General features: G+C 46.8%; 1 protein-coding gene across 1 annotated transcript in view; it reads left to right on the forward strand.

The window, feature by feature from the left end:
* LOC140898819 (antigen WC1.1-like) overlaps positions 1-19,328 on the forward strand; it is a 51,945-nt gene that overhangs the window by 13,017 nt on the left and 19,600 nt on the right. Inside the window, exons 5-6 of the mRNA XM_073313282.1 lie at positions 16,687-17,001; positions 17,254-17,559. Coding sequence (XP_073169383.1) covers positions 16,687-17,001; positions 17,254-17,559 — 621 coding nt within the window. The remainder of the gene's footprint in view (positions 1-16,686; positions 17,002-17,253; positions 17,560-19,328) is intronic.

The following is a 19,328-nucleotide window of genomic DNA, read 5'->3' on the forward strand; positions in this document are numbered from 1 at the left end:
ATGTAAACCCCCTAACCTGGAAATAACAACTGCACAATGCCTTGTGCTGCCCACCTAGCAAGTACTTCGTAAAGAGTTTTTCTTTTCTAAATTTTACTAGAAGGATGAGGGAGTTACACACAAACAAAGGGGTATTAGAGCAAAAGTTCTATCTGTGAATCTTTCTGTAAAACTGTATCTGCATCTCAGCTAGAGTTGCATGTTTGCAGTAAGAATAAAGCTCAGGTTTGTAACATGGTCCTTGAAGGGCTACGACTGCTGAGTGGTTAGTACTCCTAATTTCTAGCTCCTTGTTTTGATAGTCAATTTGTCTTAATCTTTTGGGCAAGTAAACCTAGGTTCTTTCTCTCCACCTGGTCCTGCATGTCTCTACCCATGAATAGGGGAGATCTTCCAGCAGAGAATCTAAATCCCCTGCCCTGGGCTACTTCCTACCACTGTCCTTTTTGTTTAGAGCCTGGTCCATCTAGTGCTATTTGCTAGGTGGTTTGCATCCCATAGCACCCTCTTGTGGATCTTGGGTGGCATCATGCTGCAGTCTCAGGCTCCTTCAGATGGGGAAGCTGTAAGTTTGGTGAGACTGAACCCCCACCACGTCTCTGGGCTTCAGGGACCCAGTTACCTCAGTTGCTGGAGGCTCCTAGGTCTCCTCCACAGTCCCCCTTGGCTGGGGAGACTGTGATTACTCCCTGGTGGCTGCCCCAGCTGGCAGGTTAGTGACCCTTCCCCTCAGGTAGGGAGGCAGATAGCTCCTGCCTCTTCTCCAGTCAGCCCTCAACTGAGCTAGGCTCTCTCCTTTTCTCCGCCCAGGCCTGGCATTGGCTGCATATACAGCGGTGGTGGGGCTAGCTGGGCCCAAAGGCTCCCTTTAACACCTGCCGTGCTGGCAGGGTAGCTCCACAGGGGCTTATATAGTCTTTCTCTTGTGGTTGGTAACCCCCTTGTACTCCTGTGTAAAATCCCCTGCACAAGATGGAGTTTGCAGTCACCTGGGCAAGTCACGTATATGAATGATTCAGCTTTTTGCAGGCCGACGCCATTGTTTACACGTTAGTTTGAATGTTCCCAGGAAAGCTCAGATGTGGATTGGTTTCTCCCAAAGTCCATTGTCAGTTAAGTGTTTCTTGATTGGGCACTTACTGAGAATAGTCCTTTCTCCAGAAGCCGACCAAATGCTTCACTGAGGCTACTTAGAATCAAATAAGTACATAGCCAATATTCATAACTTCAAATACAAAAATGATACACACATTCAGGCAGCATAATCATAACCAGCAAACTACAACCTTCCCCTAGACAATGATCTATACGGTCACAGTTCATGGCAATAACGTCACAACTGTAATGTGAGTTTGCGTTGTACAGACTGAGTAGAAACAGAACAAAGGACTCAAGATTGGGTCCATTCAGAATTATTCCAGAAATTGCCAGTCATCTGTCGACAAACTGCCCTGTGCACTAGATATCACTGAGAACAAACACCTACGGGAGCTGTGATGGTTCTGCACCAAGCGATTTTTGAGAGATGCTGTCCTGGCAGAATACTAGAAAACTTTCCCAAAAGTGACAGTCGTCTTCTGATATGCAGTGTTGCTGTAGCCGTGTTAGTCTCAGGATATTAGAGAGACAAGGTGGGTGAAGCAATATCTTTTATTGGACCCGTTTCTGTTGGAGAGAGAGAAACGTTTGATCTGACAGAGAAGAGCTGTGTGTCAGCTCAGAAGCTTGTCTCTTTCACCAACAGGAGAGGGTCCAATAAAAGCTGTTACCTCAGCCATTTTGTCTCTCTCAATCCCTTCTCGTCCAGTTTCAGTTTTCATTTCTGGTTGGATTAATACCAAACTTTGCCAAAACATTCTCCTCTGCCAAAGTCCTTGCCTCAGTCAGTGCACAGGCTGGATGGTGCCCAGAGAGTGAATCAGGGATGCACAGTGACAGAGGCTGTTGTCTGTAGGCCCACAGCCTCATTGATTGCAGCAGCAGCATCACCATCATGGGCGATCCCTCCATTCCAGAATGATCTCTACCACAGATTTACATCTGGGTCCTGAGACGACTCAGGAGTCCAATCCTGGAGTCATAGATCTGCCCGCAGTAGGTACAGATGTTTCCTGACGGGTCAGCTGTCTGCTGGGAGAAAGTTCTTTTTCTTTCCTTCCTTCCCTCTCTCTTTTCAACTTCGAGGGCAAGGCACTTCTCCTCAAAGAGGGCCACTGCCTTTTGGAGGATGTGGAATTACTGAGATCGGTTGGTTGCTTGCTCCTCCCAGCTTGTGATGCGTTTTCTTGAGATACGCTTTTAGAGTCTCTTTGTAGGGTTTCCTGTGACTACCACGGGATCTCCGACCATGGGTGAGCTGAGAGTAGAGGGCTTGTTTTGGGAGGTGAGAGTCTGGCATCCGCACACAATGTCCAGCCCAGCGGAGTTGGTGAGTGAGGATCATTGCTTCAGTGCTGGTGACATTTGCTTCAATGAGGATGCTGGTGTTAGTACAGTGATCTTCCCACTTGATGCAAAGGATCTTCCAGAGGCATCGTGGGTGGTGCCACTCCAGACTCTTGAGGTGCTGTCGATAGGTCACCCAGGTTTTGCGTCTATAAAGGAGTGTAGGAATAACAATTGTCTCCCAGACCTGGATCTTGGTTTCCTCCCGTAGGTCACAGTCTGTGAAAATGCACCAGAGCAGTTTTCCAAAAGAAGCACTTGCGCACTGGATCCTGTGCTGGATCTCACTGTCAATTTTTGCATTTTGAGAAAGTTGGCTACCAAGGTAACAGAAGTCCTCAACTCTCTCCAAAGTCTGTCCCTTGATGGTGATTTGTGGTGGCTCATGTGCAAGACCTTAAGCAGGCTGATGGAGCACTTTAGCTTTCTTGATATGGAGCGAGAGTCATAGGCTTCGGTAAGTGTGTGCAAAAAAATCCAGTGTGGACTGAAGGTCATTCTCAGTGTGTGTGATGATGACACAGTCATCAGCGTTTTGAAGATCAGTAATGGCAACCCTGAGGACTTTAGACTTTGAGCAGAAATGTCAAAGATTAATAAACAGCCCATCCATTCTATATTGAATGTCAACTCCAGTGGGGAGGAGGTCTTTATCAAGGACCAAAATGACTGCTAAATACATGGAGAACAGGGTTTCAGCAATAACACATCCTTGCTTAACCCTAGTTTTGATGATGAAAGGATCCATCTCCAGGCCATTACAGAGAACGGTGGCAGTGATCTCACCATGAAGATGCCTTAGGCCCTTTACTAGAATTTGGAGGGCAGCCAAATCTGGCCAGCACCTTCCCACAGGGCTTCGCGACTGACAGAATTGAAGGCCTTTCTCAAATCGATGAGAGCTATGTACAGGTCCTGATTTTGCTCCCGAGACTTTTCCTGGATTTGGTGGGCAATGAAGATCATATTGGTTGTCCAGCAGGATGGTCTGAAACTGCACTGAGATTCCGGCAATATTTCCTCAGCAAGGGGAAGTAATCAGTTTAAGAGGAGATGAGCAAGAATTTTCCCTGCTGCAGACAGCAAGTCAATGCCACAATAATTTCCACACTCCAATTTATCTCCTTTCTTAAAGATTGTAACAATGTTGGCATTTCTCAAGTCTTCCGGAATCTTCTGCTTGTACCAAATTTGAAGAAAAATGAATCTCCCTGCAACATAGCTCTGAGGCTCATTGGAGCACACAAGCCCCTTCACCGCAAGAAGGTGACGGTCCCCCAACAGGGGCTGCAGCAGTGGCAAGATATGTAACCAATAAAATTATGCTGAAATTATGCTCCTGGCTGCTGTGGGCCAGAGTGGCACCAGGCACTAGAATGGAGATGAGGGAGACTATATCCACCTATTGGGCCTCGGCAGTGTGAGGAGGAAGCTACCCGAATTGAATGCAGACCGGGGTGGCAGGGGAAAGTAGAAGAGGATAAGGATGCAGGGGGAATATTCTGAGTCTGGAGGTTGGTGGATGGAGAGAAACTGGGACTGGGAGAGAAAGCGGGAGATGGGGACTGGCTGGGCAAGGAGCCTGGGACTGGGAGGAGGGGGCAAGAGACTAGGACTGGCTAGGCAGGGCAATTAGGACAGGGATTGGGTGGGGAGAGAGAATGTGACGTACTGAGCAAGGAGCTGTGGAGCTGGGGGAGACTGGGACTGACTGGGGGAGGAGTCTGGGACTGGGAACCAATGAGGAGGAACTGGAGGTGAGTGAGGAAACAGACCAGATGAGGAACCAGGGTGTCGGGGGAGTCTAAGACTAACTGGGTGACGAGACTGGAATAAGCAGCCAGAGTGGGCTGTGGGAGACTGAGAGCAGATCTACATGAACATTTAGTGCATGGCAAGCTGGGGTGTAAATCTACCCTTCACTGTCCTGCCATGCACCGAGTGTCCATGTGGACGGTGTGGCTGCACACTGAGGCCTTGTCTACACTACTGCTTACGTTGATGTAAGTTACATCGCTCAGAGATGTGAAAACAATCCCTTCCCCCCGAGCAATGTAACTTACAGGGACTGCTCGGAGGGGATGGAGCAGAAGGGGTTAGGCTTCAGGGAACAGGGGAAGACAGGTCTGTCACTACCAGAACACACACCACTCCAGAGCCTGGAATGGAACCAGGATCTCTGAGTTTTGCCATTCCCCTGCTGTCAGCAAATATCTGTCAAACTCTCCAAAAAACTTTTCTGATCCTCCTCTAGTGCTTGTCCACAAAGAGGACGACAACCTACTACTACTGTCAGTAACGCCGTTAGCTCAAGTGGCAGTGGTTTCTGTGGTGGATCTAAAGGTTCCAACCCTGCTGATGACCCATGTGGGTGTCACAGGGTTGCCATCTTTCTCATGGCTGGTAACCGGATCCTTGAGGCTCTACCCCCTGCCCTACCTCTTCCTCCCAAGGCAACGCCCTTCCCCACCGCTACCCCAAGGCCCCGCTCCTGCTCCACCTCTTTCCTCAAGGCCCCGCCCCTTCTCTGCCTCTTCCCCTCAAGGCTCTGCCCTCATCGCTCACTCCCCCTCTCCCCTCGTCACTCGCTGGATCGTCTCAAGCAGCCGGCCTGCAGGTACGAAGCCGCCCTGGCTGAGCAGGGGCTGGCACAGATTAATGACCCGGTTTCCCGCCGCCCCCCCCATGGAAACCAGATTTTTGGTTCAGGTGTCATTTAGGTCCCTTTTCGACCAAACTTTCCAGTAGAAAACCAGGCACCTGGCAAACCTAAATGACACCTGGACACAGAAGCCAAAAAACGGACTGTCCGGGTAAAACTGAGACGGGTGGCATCTGGAGGGTGGCAACATGATTCCGCATCTTGGAACTTTTGTTTTTTCAGTTTGATTTTTTAAAAACTTAGGAAATTATGCAGAAAACATTACTTTTAAGGAACGTTAAGTTTGCAAAGTTGAGCTGTAAAAAATAACGAAATGGCAGAATTAAAGTTGTCTTTGTAACTTTATTTTGGCCCACTTGTACATCTGCGTTAAGATACCGTCTTTAATTACAGGATAAGAAGCTATTTTCTCCATGAGACCTCTGCCTCATTCAGTGCACAGGACAGACAGCATGGGCATAGTTTGGGAGGGTGCAGGGGGGCATTGGCAGAGGAAAGGCATGGGGGGGGCACGCGGGGTTGGTGCAGGGAACGGGGGCAGGGGGGGTGGAGCCACTTCTCCTGAGGCGGAGAGTAGCTGCTCCGGGTTGTCGCTCTGCAGCTGTGCACAGCTGCCTGGCTCCTAGTGCCTGCCCGTTTCCGTAAAGCGGTGAGTGCCTGCAGCCGGGCAGAGGACACTGGGAAAGGGGGATGGGGCACGGGGCAGCGGGCAGGGGAAGCGGGTGGGATGGGAAGAGAAGGAGAGAGAGGAATGGGAGCGGGGAGCGGGAGCCCAGCATGTGGCGTCCCCTCGGCAGCAGCAGCCCCAGCAGGGAGGCGGCTGCAACGGCCCTGGGAGGCCCCAGAGCAGCAACATCTCTGCAACAGCCGGTGCTGGAGTGGCCACAGCTCCCAAGCTCAGGTCGCTGCAGCAGACACCAGCAGCTGGGGCTCACCCATGGAGCCATCCTGCCCCGCCCCCAGCCCTGGCAGCCCAGAGACCACTCCAGGGTGGGGAGCGGGAGGGAGAGTCAGTGAGCCAAGATAACTGGCTTCAGCATGCACGTGTGTGTGCGTGCGCATGTGTGCGTGCGTGTGCGTGCGTGTGTGTGCGCGTGTGTGTGCACGTGTGTGTGTGTGTGCGTGTGTGCGTGTGTGTGCGTGTGCGCGTGTGCGTGTGTGCGTGTGCGTGCGTGCGTGTGCGTGCGTGCGTGTGCGCGTGTGTGTGTGCGCGTGTGTGCGCGCGTGTGTGTGCGTGTGTCTGTGTGCGTGTGTGTGCGTCTGTGTGTGTGTGTGTGTGTGCGCGCTCTCTGTCCCCCCCAGATATAGCAGTCAAACTACGCCTGTGCTAGACAGGGCTCTGGATCAGGGTTGGTTGTGGCGTGAAGGAGGCTGGTCTGTGTAGGGCCCCTGCCTCATGGTTGCAGAAACTGCAAAGTGTGCTGTGTGTGAGGCAGGGGATTGCAGAAGGAGAAAGGAGGGTCTCTTGTTAAGGCAGCTGAATCCTGCCCTGGGGAATGGGATTCTCTCCCTGCCTCTGCCACAGAGATCCTATGTGATGCTTGGCAAGCCTCTGAAACCAGATATTTCACAGGTAGTCATTAATTGTGTGTTCCTCATTTTATGGGTGGCCCCTTGTAACCGTGGGGGTCTGGTTGCAGAAGTGCTGAGCATATGCTGCTGTAAACTGAAGTCAGTAGGTCAGGGGTGCGCAAACTACGGCCCATGGGCCGGATCCGGCCCCTCAGGGCTTTGGATCTGGCCCGTGGGATTGCCCCCCATGGTGCCACAGGCCCCGCAGAAGCAGCCAGCACCACATCCCTGGGACCCCGGGCGGGGGGTGGGTGGGCAGAGGGCTCTGTGTGTTGCCCTTGCCTCCAGGCACCGCTCCCCGCAGCTCCCATTGGCCAGGAACGGGGAACCGCAGCCAATGGGAGCTTCGGGGGAGGTACCTGGGGGCGTGGCAAGGGCAGCGCACGGAGCCCTGTGCACCCCCTCCCCCAGGGGCCATGCAGGGATGTGGTTCCGGCCACTTCCCAGAGCGGTGCGGCGTGGGGCCAGGGCAGACAGGCAGGGAGCCTTCCCTGGCCCCGGTGCGTGCCGCTGCCACCCCGGAGCTGCTTTAGGTAAGCGGCGCCAGGCCGGAGCCCGATCCCCTCCTGCACCCCGCCCCCGAACTCCCTGCCTGCACCTCGCACCCCTCCTGCACCCCAACCCCCTTCCCTGAGCCCCCTCATACACCCGCACCCCTCCTCTGCCCCAATCCTTTGCCCTGAGCCCCTTCCTGCACACCGCAACCCCTCCCACACCCCATACTCCCTCCTTCACCCCAACCCCCTGCCTTGGCCCTGCATAAAACTTCCCCACCCATAGGTGGCCCTCGGCCCAAAAGGTTTGCCCACCCCTGCAGTAGGTCTTCTGCTCTGAACATACTAAGTGCTGTATAATGCTAAGAAATCTGAAAAATCAGGACCTGGGTGTCTCAAGTTGGGCACCCAAAATCAGTCGACACTTTTGATCATTTTGGCCATAGTGTCTCTGGGCTTCAGTTCCCCATCTGTAAAATGGAGATAACAACACTTCCCTGCCTCCCAGGGGTGTTGTGAAGAGAAATTCTTTAATGTTTGTGAAGCTCTCAGCTACCATAGGAATGAGCATCATAGAAAAGCCTGTGAGGAAATGAACAATTCTGTTTTAGGAGTTCAGTTTGGATGACGTGCAGTACATAAGGGCTGGGGCCACACATTGCACAATGAGTATAAAATGATTGACCATCCACCCATTCAGTCAGCACCACGTGTCCTGTGCACCAAATGAGACAGGGGTCCTGGGGCAAAAATAACATTTGATTGTCTAATTAAAGACTGTATCACAATGGAAATACAAAAGGGGCTAATTAAGGTTACAGAGGACAGCAAGCGTCTGGCATTCTGAATGTTTGAGTGCTTGACTTCCTTTTAGATACATAGCTTTATAGATTTTAAGGGCAGAAGGAAGCATTAGATCATATAGTCTGGCCTCCTGGGTAACAGGCTACAGAATTTAATCCAGTTACTCCTGAACTGAACCCAATAATTTTTGTTTGGCTAAAGCACATCTTTCAGAAAGGCATCCAGTCTTCATCTAAATACTTCAGGAGTGAATAATCTTCTGCTTCCCTTTTTAGTTTGTTCCAATGGTTAATTGTCCTCGCTATGGAAAATGTATGGCTTACTTCTAATATGAATTTCTCTGGCTTTAACTTCCAGCCATTTGTTCTTGTTTTGCCTTTCTCCACTGGACTAAGGAGGCCTCTACATACCAGTGTTTTGTCCCTGCGCAAGTACTTCTACACTAAAGTACTTATGCAGTATGATCACATCATCTCTTGGTCTTCTTTATTAAAAATAAACAGACGGAGCTCCTGGAATCTCTCACTACAAGGCATATTTTCAAGCCCTTAAATCATCTTTGTGGCTCTTCTCTGCACCCTTTCCATTTTTTTCTAACATCCTTCTTAAAATGTGGACAACACACTGGATGCAGTATCGGTCTCACCATACTGTATACAGAGGTAAAATCATGTCCTTGGTCAGAAATTATCCAACAAAATAGAGCTTCATTGGAAAATGCTGGTTTGTTGAACTGGACATTTCCCATGAAAGTGAGTCGGGTGCAATGAACTTTCTCTAGACCACAGGCAGGGTTGTGTCAGAAACCTGCATGGTTAAGTGCCAGCTGGCTTGGGGGGCTCCAGCCAGCCCTGTCATACAGACTGCCTTGGGGCCAGGTATTCCAGTCTTCTCAGGTCAGCTGCTCTGGGATAGCTGCACCATGTAGACTGCCCCAAGACCAGAGACCCTGGTCTTCTATAGTCTGCAGCTCCAGGGCAACCCTGCCATGGAGAAGGGAGTCCCGGCTTTAACCAGGGCTCAGCTCCCAGCTCCCCAGTAGGGAATTTAGAAATCCTGGGATGGGATCCTGATTCCCAGGGTCTGCGGCTCTGGGGCAGCCCTGCGTTGCAGACTACACCAGACTGGGGACCCCAGAGCTTTGAGACTCCCAGGCCAGCTGCCTATTTGGGACACCAGCTGGCCCAGGAGTCTGGAAGCCCAGGGGTCCCCAGTCCAAGGCAGTCTGCAATGCGAGAGAAATTGACATTTTTGTTTTTCTCTTATCACTGGTGTGAAACTGACAAGAATGTCAGTGTCACTCAGCATCTGCTGGTGTCCCTGGGAGCAAATTTCATGTTGGACACACCACGTGTTGGTTTTTCCAGAACAAATTTTGGAGGGGATTTCTGGTTCACAGGAAGTTTTGAAATAGCGAAATTTCCTGTGAGCTGGAAATCCTGCATTTCAGCCAGCTCTTCTCACTGCTCCCCTGCTGAAACCTCCAAGGATCACCGTAGCCTTTTCACAGCATCACCCTGGGACCTCTAGTTCCATTGCTTGTCCACTACGACCCCTGTGAAGACCATGGGAAATATCTGTATGTTTACATATATTATGTGTACCTCTGTTTCTTTTATTGCTGTTTTGCCATTTCCTACCAGGGTTCAAAGAGGAACTCCTGCTGGAGCTCCCCATGTGTCCCAGCAAGGCAGACAATGGCTGCAGAGAACCCAGTCACTGGTACTTAACTGACAATACGGGTGTCAAGGCCTTTGAACTTTTTCCTCTGACCAATCTGGGCACAACCCCCCCTAGCTTGGGAGTGGGTTTCCTTCAAGTGGGAAAGTTAAACAAAGAGCTTGGGAACTATGAAAAGGAGAGCCCTGATGAACAGAGAGGGAGAGGCAGGGTCTGCAGGGAAGGAGATTGAAACATAGTCCCCACAAGCAGGGGTACCTGGGATAGGTTGGGCCAGCCCAGGTTTTGAGGGAAATGCTGAGGATTACATAAGACATATGCCCGTTGGCCTTTAGTTGCCTTAACACTTTTCTCTCTGGTCACTGTGTTCCTATGGATACATAAATAATATCACTCTCCTGGGCCTGGAACTATTCAATATTTTCATTAAAGATTTGGGTGATGGAGTAGAGAATAAACTCATAAGATGTGTGGATGACACAAACCTGGGAGGGGTCACAAGCTCTTTGGATGAGAGTATTAGAATTCATAATGACCTTGATACATTGGAGAATTGGTTTGAAATCAGTAAATTAAAATTCAGTAAAGACAAATACAAAGTACTAGACTTAGGAAGGAAAAATCAAAAGCAAAAAATCCAAAATGGGGAATAACTGACTAAGCAGCAGTTCTGCAGAAAATGTTCTGGGGTTATACTGGACCACAGACTGAAATGGGTGATGCTGTTTTGAAAACAGGAAATGTCATTCTGCATTTTATTAACAGAATTGTCATATGTAAGACAGAGGAGGTAATTGTCCTGCTGTACTCAGCACTGGTGAGGCCTCCGCTGGAGCAGTGTGTCCAGTTTTGGGCTCTCTCTCTACAATGGGTAGGTAGGACAAGAAGTAATCCATTTAGATTGCAGCAAGGGAGAGTCAGGTCAGATACTAGGAAAAACTTTCTAACTATAAGGATAGTTAAGTACTGGAACAAGGTACCAAGGGAGGTTGTGGAATCCCCGTTGTGACATTGCACTCCATATGTTTTATGGAAATATGCTTATGAGTGTGAATATGATGTAACTGGAATATGTTTTATGCAAAAGGTCTCATGTAATGTATCATAACAAAAGTTATAACCTACTGAATATATTCCTCCTATTTGTATGTATGTATCATTCTTGTATCTGAAGCTAGAAATATGAAGTATGACTCTGAGGTCCTATTGTAATAATGCAAAGTGTGGGCCATTTATGGTGGTTTAGAATCTTGATGGCTCCGATTGACTGGAACAATTGGTTGTAGATGGTTTATTTGCCTGCAAGCCTTCCTGTGTACGTGTGGGCCAGCCTGTGGGTAATGAACAATGAGGTCTCACATGACATCCATCTTAAATCCATCTTAAATCTGGTACTGCTGCTGAGCAGTTTTTGGGGTGTGGACCAGATCTGTGTCTGTGTTGCAGCAGGCTAGCATGTCTGGCTCAACAAGACAGGGTTCTGGAGTCTCAAGCTGGCGGGGAAAACGGGCTCAGAGGTAATTTCAGAATGTGAGGTGACTGTCCCAAGGGGGTGTCTGTGACCGAACTCGTCACACACATCATTGGTGACTTTTAAGAACAAGTTAGACAAACATCTATCAGGGATGGAGAAGGTATACAAAACCTGTCTTCGTGTGGGGGGATGGACTAGATGAATTTGTGAGGTTCCTTCCAGTCCTACATTTCTATTTATTCCAAGATTTTATAAGCTGATGATTTTTTAAAAAAGTTTATCCCTACTAGATACTGTTTAACATCCTCCTTAGTTACCAACAGACTGCAGAGTGGTTCACCCTCTTCACATGGTTTGAATACACATCCTGCTTCTATCCAAAAACCGGAAATGTTTATTGAACACTTCTGCCTTATTTTTCATAGATTCATAGATATTTAGGTCAGAAGGGACCATTATGATCATCTAGTCCGACCTCCTGCACAACGCAGGCCACAGAACTTCACCCACCACTCCTAAAAAAGACCTCACACCTATATCTGTGCTATTGAAGTCCTCAAATTGTAGTTTGAAGACCTCAAGGAGCAGAGAATCCTCCAGCAAGTGACCCATGCCCCATGCTACAGAGGAAGGCGAAAAACCTCCAGGGCCTTCCAATCTGCCCTGGAGGAAAATTCCTTCCCGACCCCAAATATGGCGATCAGCTAAACCCTGAGCATATGGGCAAGATTCATCAGCCAGATACTACAGAAAATTCTTTCCCGGGTAACTTGGATCTTACCCCATCTAAAAACCCATCACAGGCCATTGGGCCTATTTACCATGAATATTTAATTACCAAAACCATGTTATCCCATCATACCATCTCCTCCATAAACTTATCGAGTTTAATCTTAAAGCAAGATAGATCTTTTGCCCCCACTACTTCCCTCGGAAGGCTATTCCAAAACTTCACTCCTCTGATGGTTAGAAACCTTCGTCTAATTTCTAATCTAAATTTCCTAGTGTCCAGTTTATATCCATTTGTTCTTGTGTCCACATTGGTACTGAGTTTAAATAATTCCTCTCCCTCTCTGGTATTTATCCCTCTGATATATTTATAGAGAGCAATCATATCTCCCCTCAACCTTCTTTTAGTTAGGCTAAACAAGCCAAGCTCCCTGAGTCTCCTTTCATAAGACAAGTTTTCCATTCCTCGGATCATCCTAGTAGCCCTTCTCTGTACCTGTTCCAGTTTGAATTCATCCTTCTTAAACATGGGAGACCAGAACTGCACACAGTATTCCAGGTGAGGTCTCACCAGTGCCTTATATAACGGTACTAAAACCTCCTTATCCCTACTGGAAATACCTCTCCTGATGCATCCCAAGACGACATTAGCTTTTTTCACAGCCATATCACATTGGCAGCTCATAGTCAACCTATGATCAACCAATACTCCAAGGTCCTTTTCCTCCTCCGTTACTTCTAGTTGATGCGTCCCTAGCTTATAACTAAAATTCTTGTTATTAATCCCTAAATGCATGACCTTACACTTCTCACTATTAAATTTCATCCTATTCCTATTACTCCAGTTTACAAGGTCATCCAGATCCTCCTGTAGGGTATCCCTGTCCTTCTCTAAATTAGCAATACCTCCCAGCTTTGTATCATCTGCAAACTTTATTAGCACACTCCCACTTTTTGTGCCCAGGTCAGTAATAAAAAGATTAAATAAGATTGGTCCCAAAACTGATCCTTGAGGAACTCCACTGGTAACCTCCCTCCAACTTGACAGTTCACCTTTCAGTAGGACCCGTTGTAGTCTCCCCTTTAACCAATTCCCTATCCACCTTTCAATTTTCCTATTGATGCCCATCTTATCCAATTTAACTAATAATTCCCCATGTGGCACAGTATCAAACGCCTTACTAAAATCTAAATAAATTAGATCCACTGCGTTTCCTTTATCTAAAAAATCTGTTACTCTCTCAAAGAAGGAAATCAGGTTGGTTTGGCACGATCTACCTTTTGTAAAACCATGTTGTATTTTGTCCCATTTACCATTGACTTCAATGTCCTTAACTACCTTCTCCTTCAAAATTTTTTCCAAGACCTTGCATACTACAGATGTCAAACTAACAGGCCTATAATTACTTGGATCACTTTTTTTCCCTTTCTTAAAAATAGGAACTATGTTAGCAATTCTCCAATCATATGGTACAACCCCTGAATTTACAGATTCATTAAAAATTCTTGCTAATGGGCTTGCAATTTCTTGTGCCAATTCTTTTAATATTCTTGGATGAAGATTATCTGGGCCCCCCGATTTAGCCCCATTAAGCTGTTTGAGTTTCGCTTCTACCTCAGATATGGTGATGTCTACCTCCATATCCTCATTCCCATTTATCATGCTACCATTATCCCTAAGATCCTCTTTAGTCTTATTAAAGACTGAGGCAAAGTATTTGTTTAGATATTGGGCCATGCCTAGATTATCCTTGACCTCCACTCCATCCTCAGTTTTTAGCGGTCCCACTTCTTCTTTCTTTGTTTTTTTCCTATTTATATGACTATAGAACCTTTTACTATTGGTTTTAATTCCCTTTGCAAGGTCCAACTCTACTTGACTTTTAGCCTGTCTCACTTTATCCCTACATATTCTGACCTCAATAAGGTAGCTTTCCTTACTGATCCCTCCCTTCTTCCACTCCCTATATGCTTTCTGCTTTTTCTTAATTACCTCTCTAAGATGCTTGCTCATCCAGCTTGGTCTACAACTCCTGCCTATGAATTTTTTCCCCTTTCTTGGGATGCAGGCTTCCGATAGCTTCTGCAGCTTTAATTTAAAATAATCCCAGGCCTCCTCTACCTTTAAACCCATAAATTCTTCAGTCCAATCCACTTCCCTAACTAATTTCCTTAATTTTTGAAAGTCAGCCCTTTTGAAATCAAAAACCCTAGTTGCAGATTTATTTTTGTTAATCCTTCCATTCAGTTTGAACTGAATTAGCTCATGATCACTTGAGCCAAGATTATCCCCTACAACCATTTCCTCTATGAGATCCTCATTACTCGCCAAGACCAAATCTAAAATGGCATCCCCTCTAGTCGGTTCAGCAACTACTTGTTGAAGGAATCCATCAGCTATCGCATCTAGGAAAATCTGAGCCCTATTATTATTACTAGCACTCATCCTCCAGTCTATATCTGGGAAGTTAAAGTCTCCCATGATCACACAGTTTCCATTAGTATTTACTTTATTAAAAACATTAAAAAGGGCTCTATCCATATCCAAATTAGATCCCGGCGGTCTATAGCACACCCCAAGCACTATCCCAGGGGAGGCTCTAATAGCTTTCTTCCCCAATTTAATTATTGCCCAGACAGACTCAGTCATATCCATTTCATCGCTTCTTATTTCTTTACATTCTATCTCATTATTGATATACAGTGCTACTCCACCACCTTTACCTTTATTTCGGTCTTTCCTAAACAGCACATACCCTTCAATACCTGTAGCCCAGTCATGACTACTATTCCACCAGGTCTCTGTTATACCTATAATATCTGGTTTCACTTCCTGCACCAGTAACTCTAGTTCCTCCATTTTATTACCTAGGCTCCTTGCATTAGTGTACAAACATCTTAATTTTTGCTGTTTGGCCTCACTCACATACTGTACCCTATTAGGCACGGTTATTTTACTACCAGTATAACCTATTAGACTTGTATCTACACTGCCCTTCCTCCTACCTACAGCTGTATCCACTCTTACTTCATTTTCTTTCCACTCTATGCTAAATTCTGGCGTGGAGATTACCTGGACATCTCCCAACCATCTCCCCCAAATTCCTAGTTTAAAGCTCTCTTAATCAGTTGTGCCAGCCTCCATCCTAGAAGTCTATTTCCTTCCCTACTCAGATGAAGTCCATCCCGAGAGAACTGTCCTCTATCCATGAATGCCTCCCAATGGCCATACATCCCAAAGCCCTCCTTATAGCACCACTGCCTAAGCCATCTATTGATAGTCATAATCTTGTCACACCTTTGTTGCCCTTCTCTAGGAACAGGCAGAATCCCACTAAAGATCACCTGAGCCTCAATTTCCTTAAGCGTCCTCCCCAGCCTAACATAGTCTCCCTTAATACTTTCCAGTGAGAATCTAGCCGTATCATTTGTTCCCACATGAAGGATAATTAGGGGATTCTTTCCCGCTCCCTTTAGAATCCTTTTTAACCTCAGGTCTACATCCCGTATCTTAGCACCTGGAAGACAGCACACCCTCCTATTTTCTGGATCAGCTCTGGTTACAGGCCTATCTATTCTTCTCAATAAAGAGTCCCCAATCACATAGACCTGCCTTTTCCTAGTGACGGTGCTATTCTCCAGTCTATCCCCTGTTCCCTCTGGCTGCAAGTTTTTTCCATTCCCATTCTCCCTTGTAATCCTTTTTAACCCATCCTGTATCCTCCTGGGGCTCATATTTGGTGTAATCTCCATTAACTCTTCCCCTTTTCCTATAGGACTAACCGCTCTTCTCTTCTTCCTTGCCCTGTCACCTTCAGTGACTACCTGCTGAGCCCCTTCTTCATTTTCCAACTCTGCAAACCTATTCTGAAGCTCTATTTCTCCTTCACTAGCCCGTCTTTTCCTCTGCCTAGTTCTTTTAGTCACATGCTTCCACTGACCACTTTCCTCACCCAGTCTCCCCTCAGAATTCCCTAGTCCTGCTTCCATCTGCAAGTCTGAGCTTTTCCCTTCAGATACCTCATGTCTTTGCTCCATAATCTGCTCAAACCCCTTCCTAAACTCTACCAGACTTTCCACCTGCATCTCCAAACCTCTGATCTTTTCCTCCATCAGCTCTATCAGACGGCATTTCATGCAGATAAAACTCTTACCAGGTGCCCCCTCCAGGATCATGTACATACCACAGCTTCCACATCCAGTCATCTTCATTGTGTCATCTGCTACATGGGTCACTCCCACTGCCACCTCTGAATCTGTCATAGCCTTCCCACCTAAATCCTGTAAATCTGGGAAACACAAACACAAACCACACCAAAACACCACCACCCACAGCAAAACCAAACCCCACACAAGCACCACAAGACAAACTCCCCTTTCAAACTCCCACTCAAACTCCCCTGTTTACAGCTCTGTTTGCTAGCTCCTGTGCTGCTGCAGCTGTCTGTGCATCATTATAAACTATTTTACCATCTCCATTTGTAATGGGCTACACCTTTGTTAGGATTTGTTTGTTTGTTTGTCTTTACTCCTAATATACTGAAAAAAATGGTCATTATTGTTCCTAGCCCTGCCAACTGTTGAGTTTTCCCTGATAGCTTTAGCTTCCCTTATCGATTTTCTACATCTCAGAACTTCCAGTGTATATCGATTGATATTAAATTCCCCTCTCTCCATTTGTTGTACATTGTTTTTTTAAAAATGTTTAATTGCTGCCTGCATTGTCCCACTGCACCAGGATGGGTTTTTGGCCAAAGTTCTAAGGCAGTGGAACACCTAACTCCCTAAGGCTCCTTTGTAATTTTCATCCTTCATTGGTTTTCTAGCACACATTGAGCTCCAGCTGGTTGGAGGGGACAGTGCCTGCTCAGGACGTGTGGAAGTAAGACATGGAGACACCTGGGCTACAATCTGTGATGCACACTTTGATCTCAAAGCTGCCAGTGTTATCTGTAATGGACTAGAGTGTGGAACAGCTCTATCTATCCCAGGAGGAGCTCATTTCCGAGAAGGACATGGACCAATCTGGACTGAGGAATTCCAGTGTGTAGGGAATGAGTCACACTTCATGTACTGTCCCAGGATATCACACGGGAGTCAGACGTGCTCACATGCAAATGATGCAAGTGTCATATGCTCACGTAAGAATTTGGCACAATGTCTCTAAAATCCCAGTCGTGTGTATTCTAGAGTAGGGTGCAACAAAAAAATGATCTCACTCTGTAGGGAGCTGGGATAACAAAGCTGCTATCAGCTTCCAGTAAAACCTAAACAACTCAATATAATGGGAATGGGTTCAATCCCCCCAACTTTCCCTTTCTTTATTATTTAATATAAAATATCTTAAATGCTCCCTCTCTAAACCCCTTCTCCCTTCTCCCCTGGGCTCACAGGGTTCCGGCTGGTGAACGGCAGCACAGCCTGCTCAGGGAGGGTGGAGATCCAGGTTCTTGGTGCCTGGGGAACCCTCTGTGACTCACGCTGGGATTTATCAGACGCCAACGTGCTCTGTCGTCAGCTGGACTGCGGATTCGCTGTATCAGCCCCAGGAGGAGGGTATTTTGGGAAGGGAACTGGCTCTGTCTGGACAGACACATTTCATTGCAAAGGGACTGAAACCCATTTGGGCCATTGTCCTGTTACTGCCCTGGGGGCCTCTCCGGGCTCACACGACAATGATGCCGGTGTGATTTGCTCAGGTAAGTGCAAGAGAGATGCTGGATTAAGGACACCTGCCCCTCAGTGTGTGGTGCTGCCCCAGAGCAGGGGAACCTCAGGACACAGCAAGGGGAGGGGGAGCTAGATCCTAAAGCTCAGAAAATAACAGTAAATGTATTAAAGATAACATTTAAGTCAATAATATCATCAGAAAAGAACAGTTGTGACTGGGGAAAGCCCTGGATTCTCCAGTAAAAACATCAGCAACTCTGTCCTGACGCAGGGCAGCGGAGCAGGGGCAGCACTTTGCCCTTCGGGTTACATCAATGTCACCGATTCACCGTCCCCAGCCTTCTCCAATAGTAATTAGAGGGGGAGCTGGTGGTGACTCCCAATATGGAGCTTGCTTCACACTTTCTATGATAAAATATTCTCGGCACCTTCTTGAGAAGCTCTCGCACCTTCCTTGATGGCTGGAGCCTTTGCAATTTGGGAAGGGGTCAGTGCTGGGGCCAGGGAGGTGCCTTCTCCTCCTGCAGTGAGATTCCTTCCAGGTTTGGCTGAATTATAAACTGCTGAAAATCAGCATTTCCCTTCTCTCACGTGAGTTCCTGGGGGTATTTTTGGTAGCCCACCACAGAGAAAGTAGTGCTTTCACTCACTGAGGTTTTTTTTTACTTTTTTCACACTTTTCCAATTGAAAAAACTCCAAAGATTTTTTTCCCCTGCTTTCTTACTTTCTTACACATTTTTACCTTTTTCTAACTTTTTACAGTGGAAGAAAAGATGAGCAGGGGATTGGACTAGATGACCTCCTCAGGTCTCTTCCAGTCCTAATATTCTGATTGTGTGAAAAAATAGAAAGGGGGAGGAAGTGGCAAACCTGTACATCCAAAACCTGGAATGGAAAATTGAATGTTTCATTTACCAAAAGTTGAAATGAATCAATATTTTAGTTAGAGTCCAAACAAAAACTTTCATTCCATTTCCACATCCCAGTATCTCAGATCTGTTTAAAAATTGAAATACTGCACTCAAAATACTTCACAGGAAAAATTTTCGGTTGTTGACCCTCTCTAATATTTAGCTTTTATAAAAATAAATAAACAGCATTATTTAGTTCATTTAGTCAAAGCCAAAGGCACAAGAATTAGAGAATACCAGAATTAAGGTTATCTATATCATGTTAATTCAGTCCCCCACCCTCCCTTCTGCATATATATTATGATACAGTCTAATTGCATCAACATATCCTATTATTCTTACCTACCCCCAGCTCCTGCCTCCTTCAGTGCACAGGGAGGATGGTGCTCAGGGGATGGAGGAGCTGCAGAATATTTCTTTTTATCCTCATCATTCAAGCTGTGACCCAGGGCCTTATTCACTCTACAGACCGTACAAACACTGCACTGAATACAGAATTATTCATTTCTTCATTGGCTTTTCTAGTGTGCTCGTTACAGTAGTGTGAGAATGCACCACAAACATTAATGAATTTGTCTTCATAACACCCCAGGAGATAGCAGACTCTTATGAGGTCCATTTCAAAAGTGACTTAGGCACTTAGAAGCCCAAGAATAACATTTTCAAAAGGCCTAAGTGACTTAGAGACTTAAATCCTATTTTCTCTAGTAACATAGGAGCCCAAGAACCATACAGACTTCTCCCTCTTGCTGCCCAAGTCACTTCTGAAAATGGCACTTAGGCTCCTACATCATTTAGGTGCTTTTGAAAATTGTACTTACAACGATTAAAGCCCAAATTCCCAACTCACGACTTATTTGGGGTGATTGGGCTGCAACCTGAGACC

This window comes from Lepidochelys kempii, chromosome 1 (genome assembly GCF_965140265.1).
Source record: "Lepidochelys kempii isolate rLepKem1 chromosome 1, rLepKem1.hap2, whole genome shotgun sequence".
Taxonomy (NCBI): Eukaryota; Metazoa; Chordata; order Testudines; family Cheloniidae; genus Lepidochelys; species Lepidochelys kempii.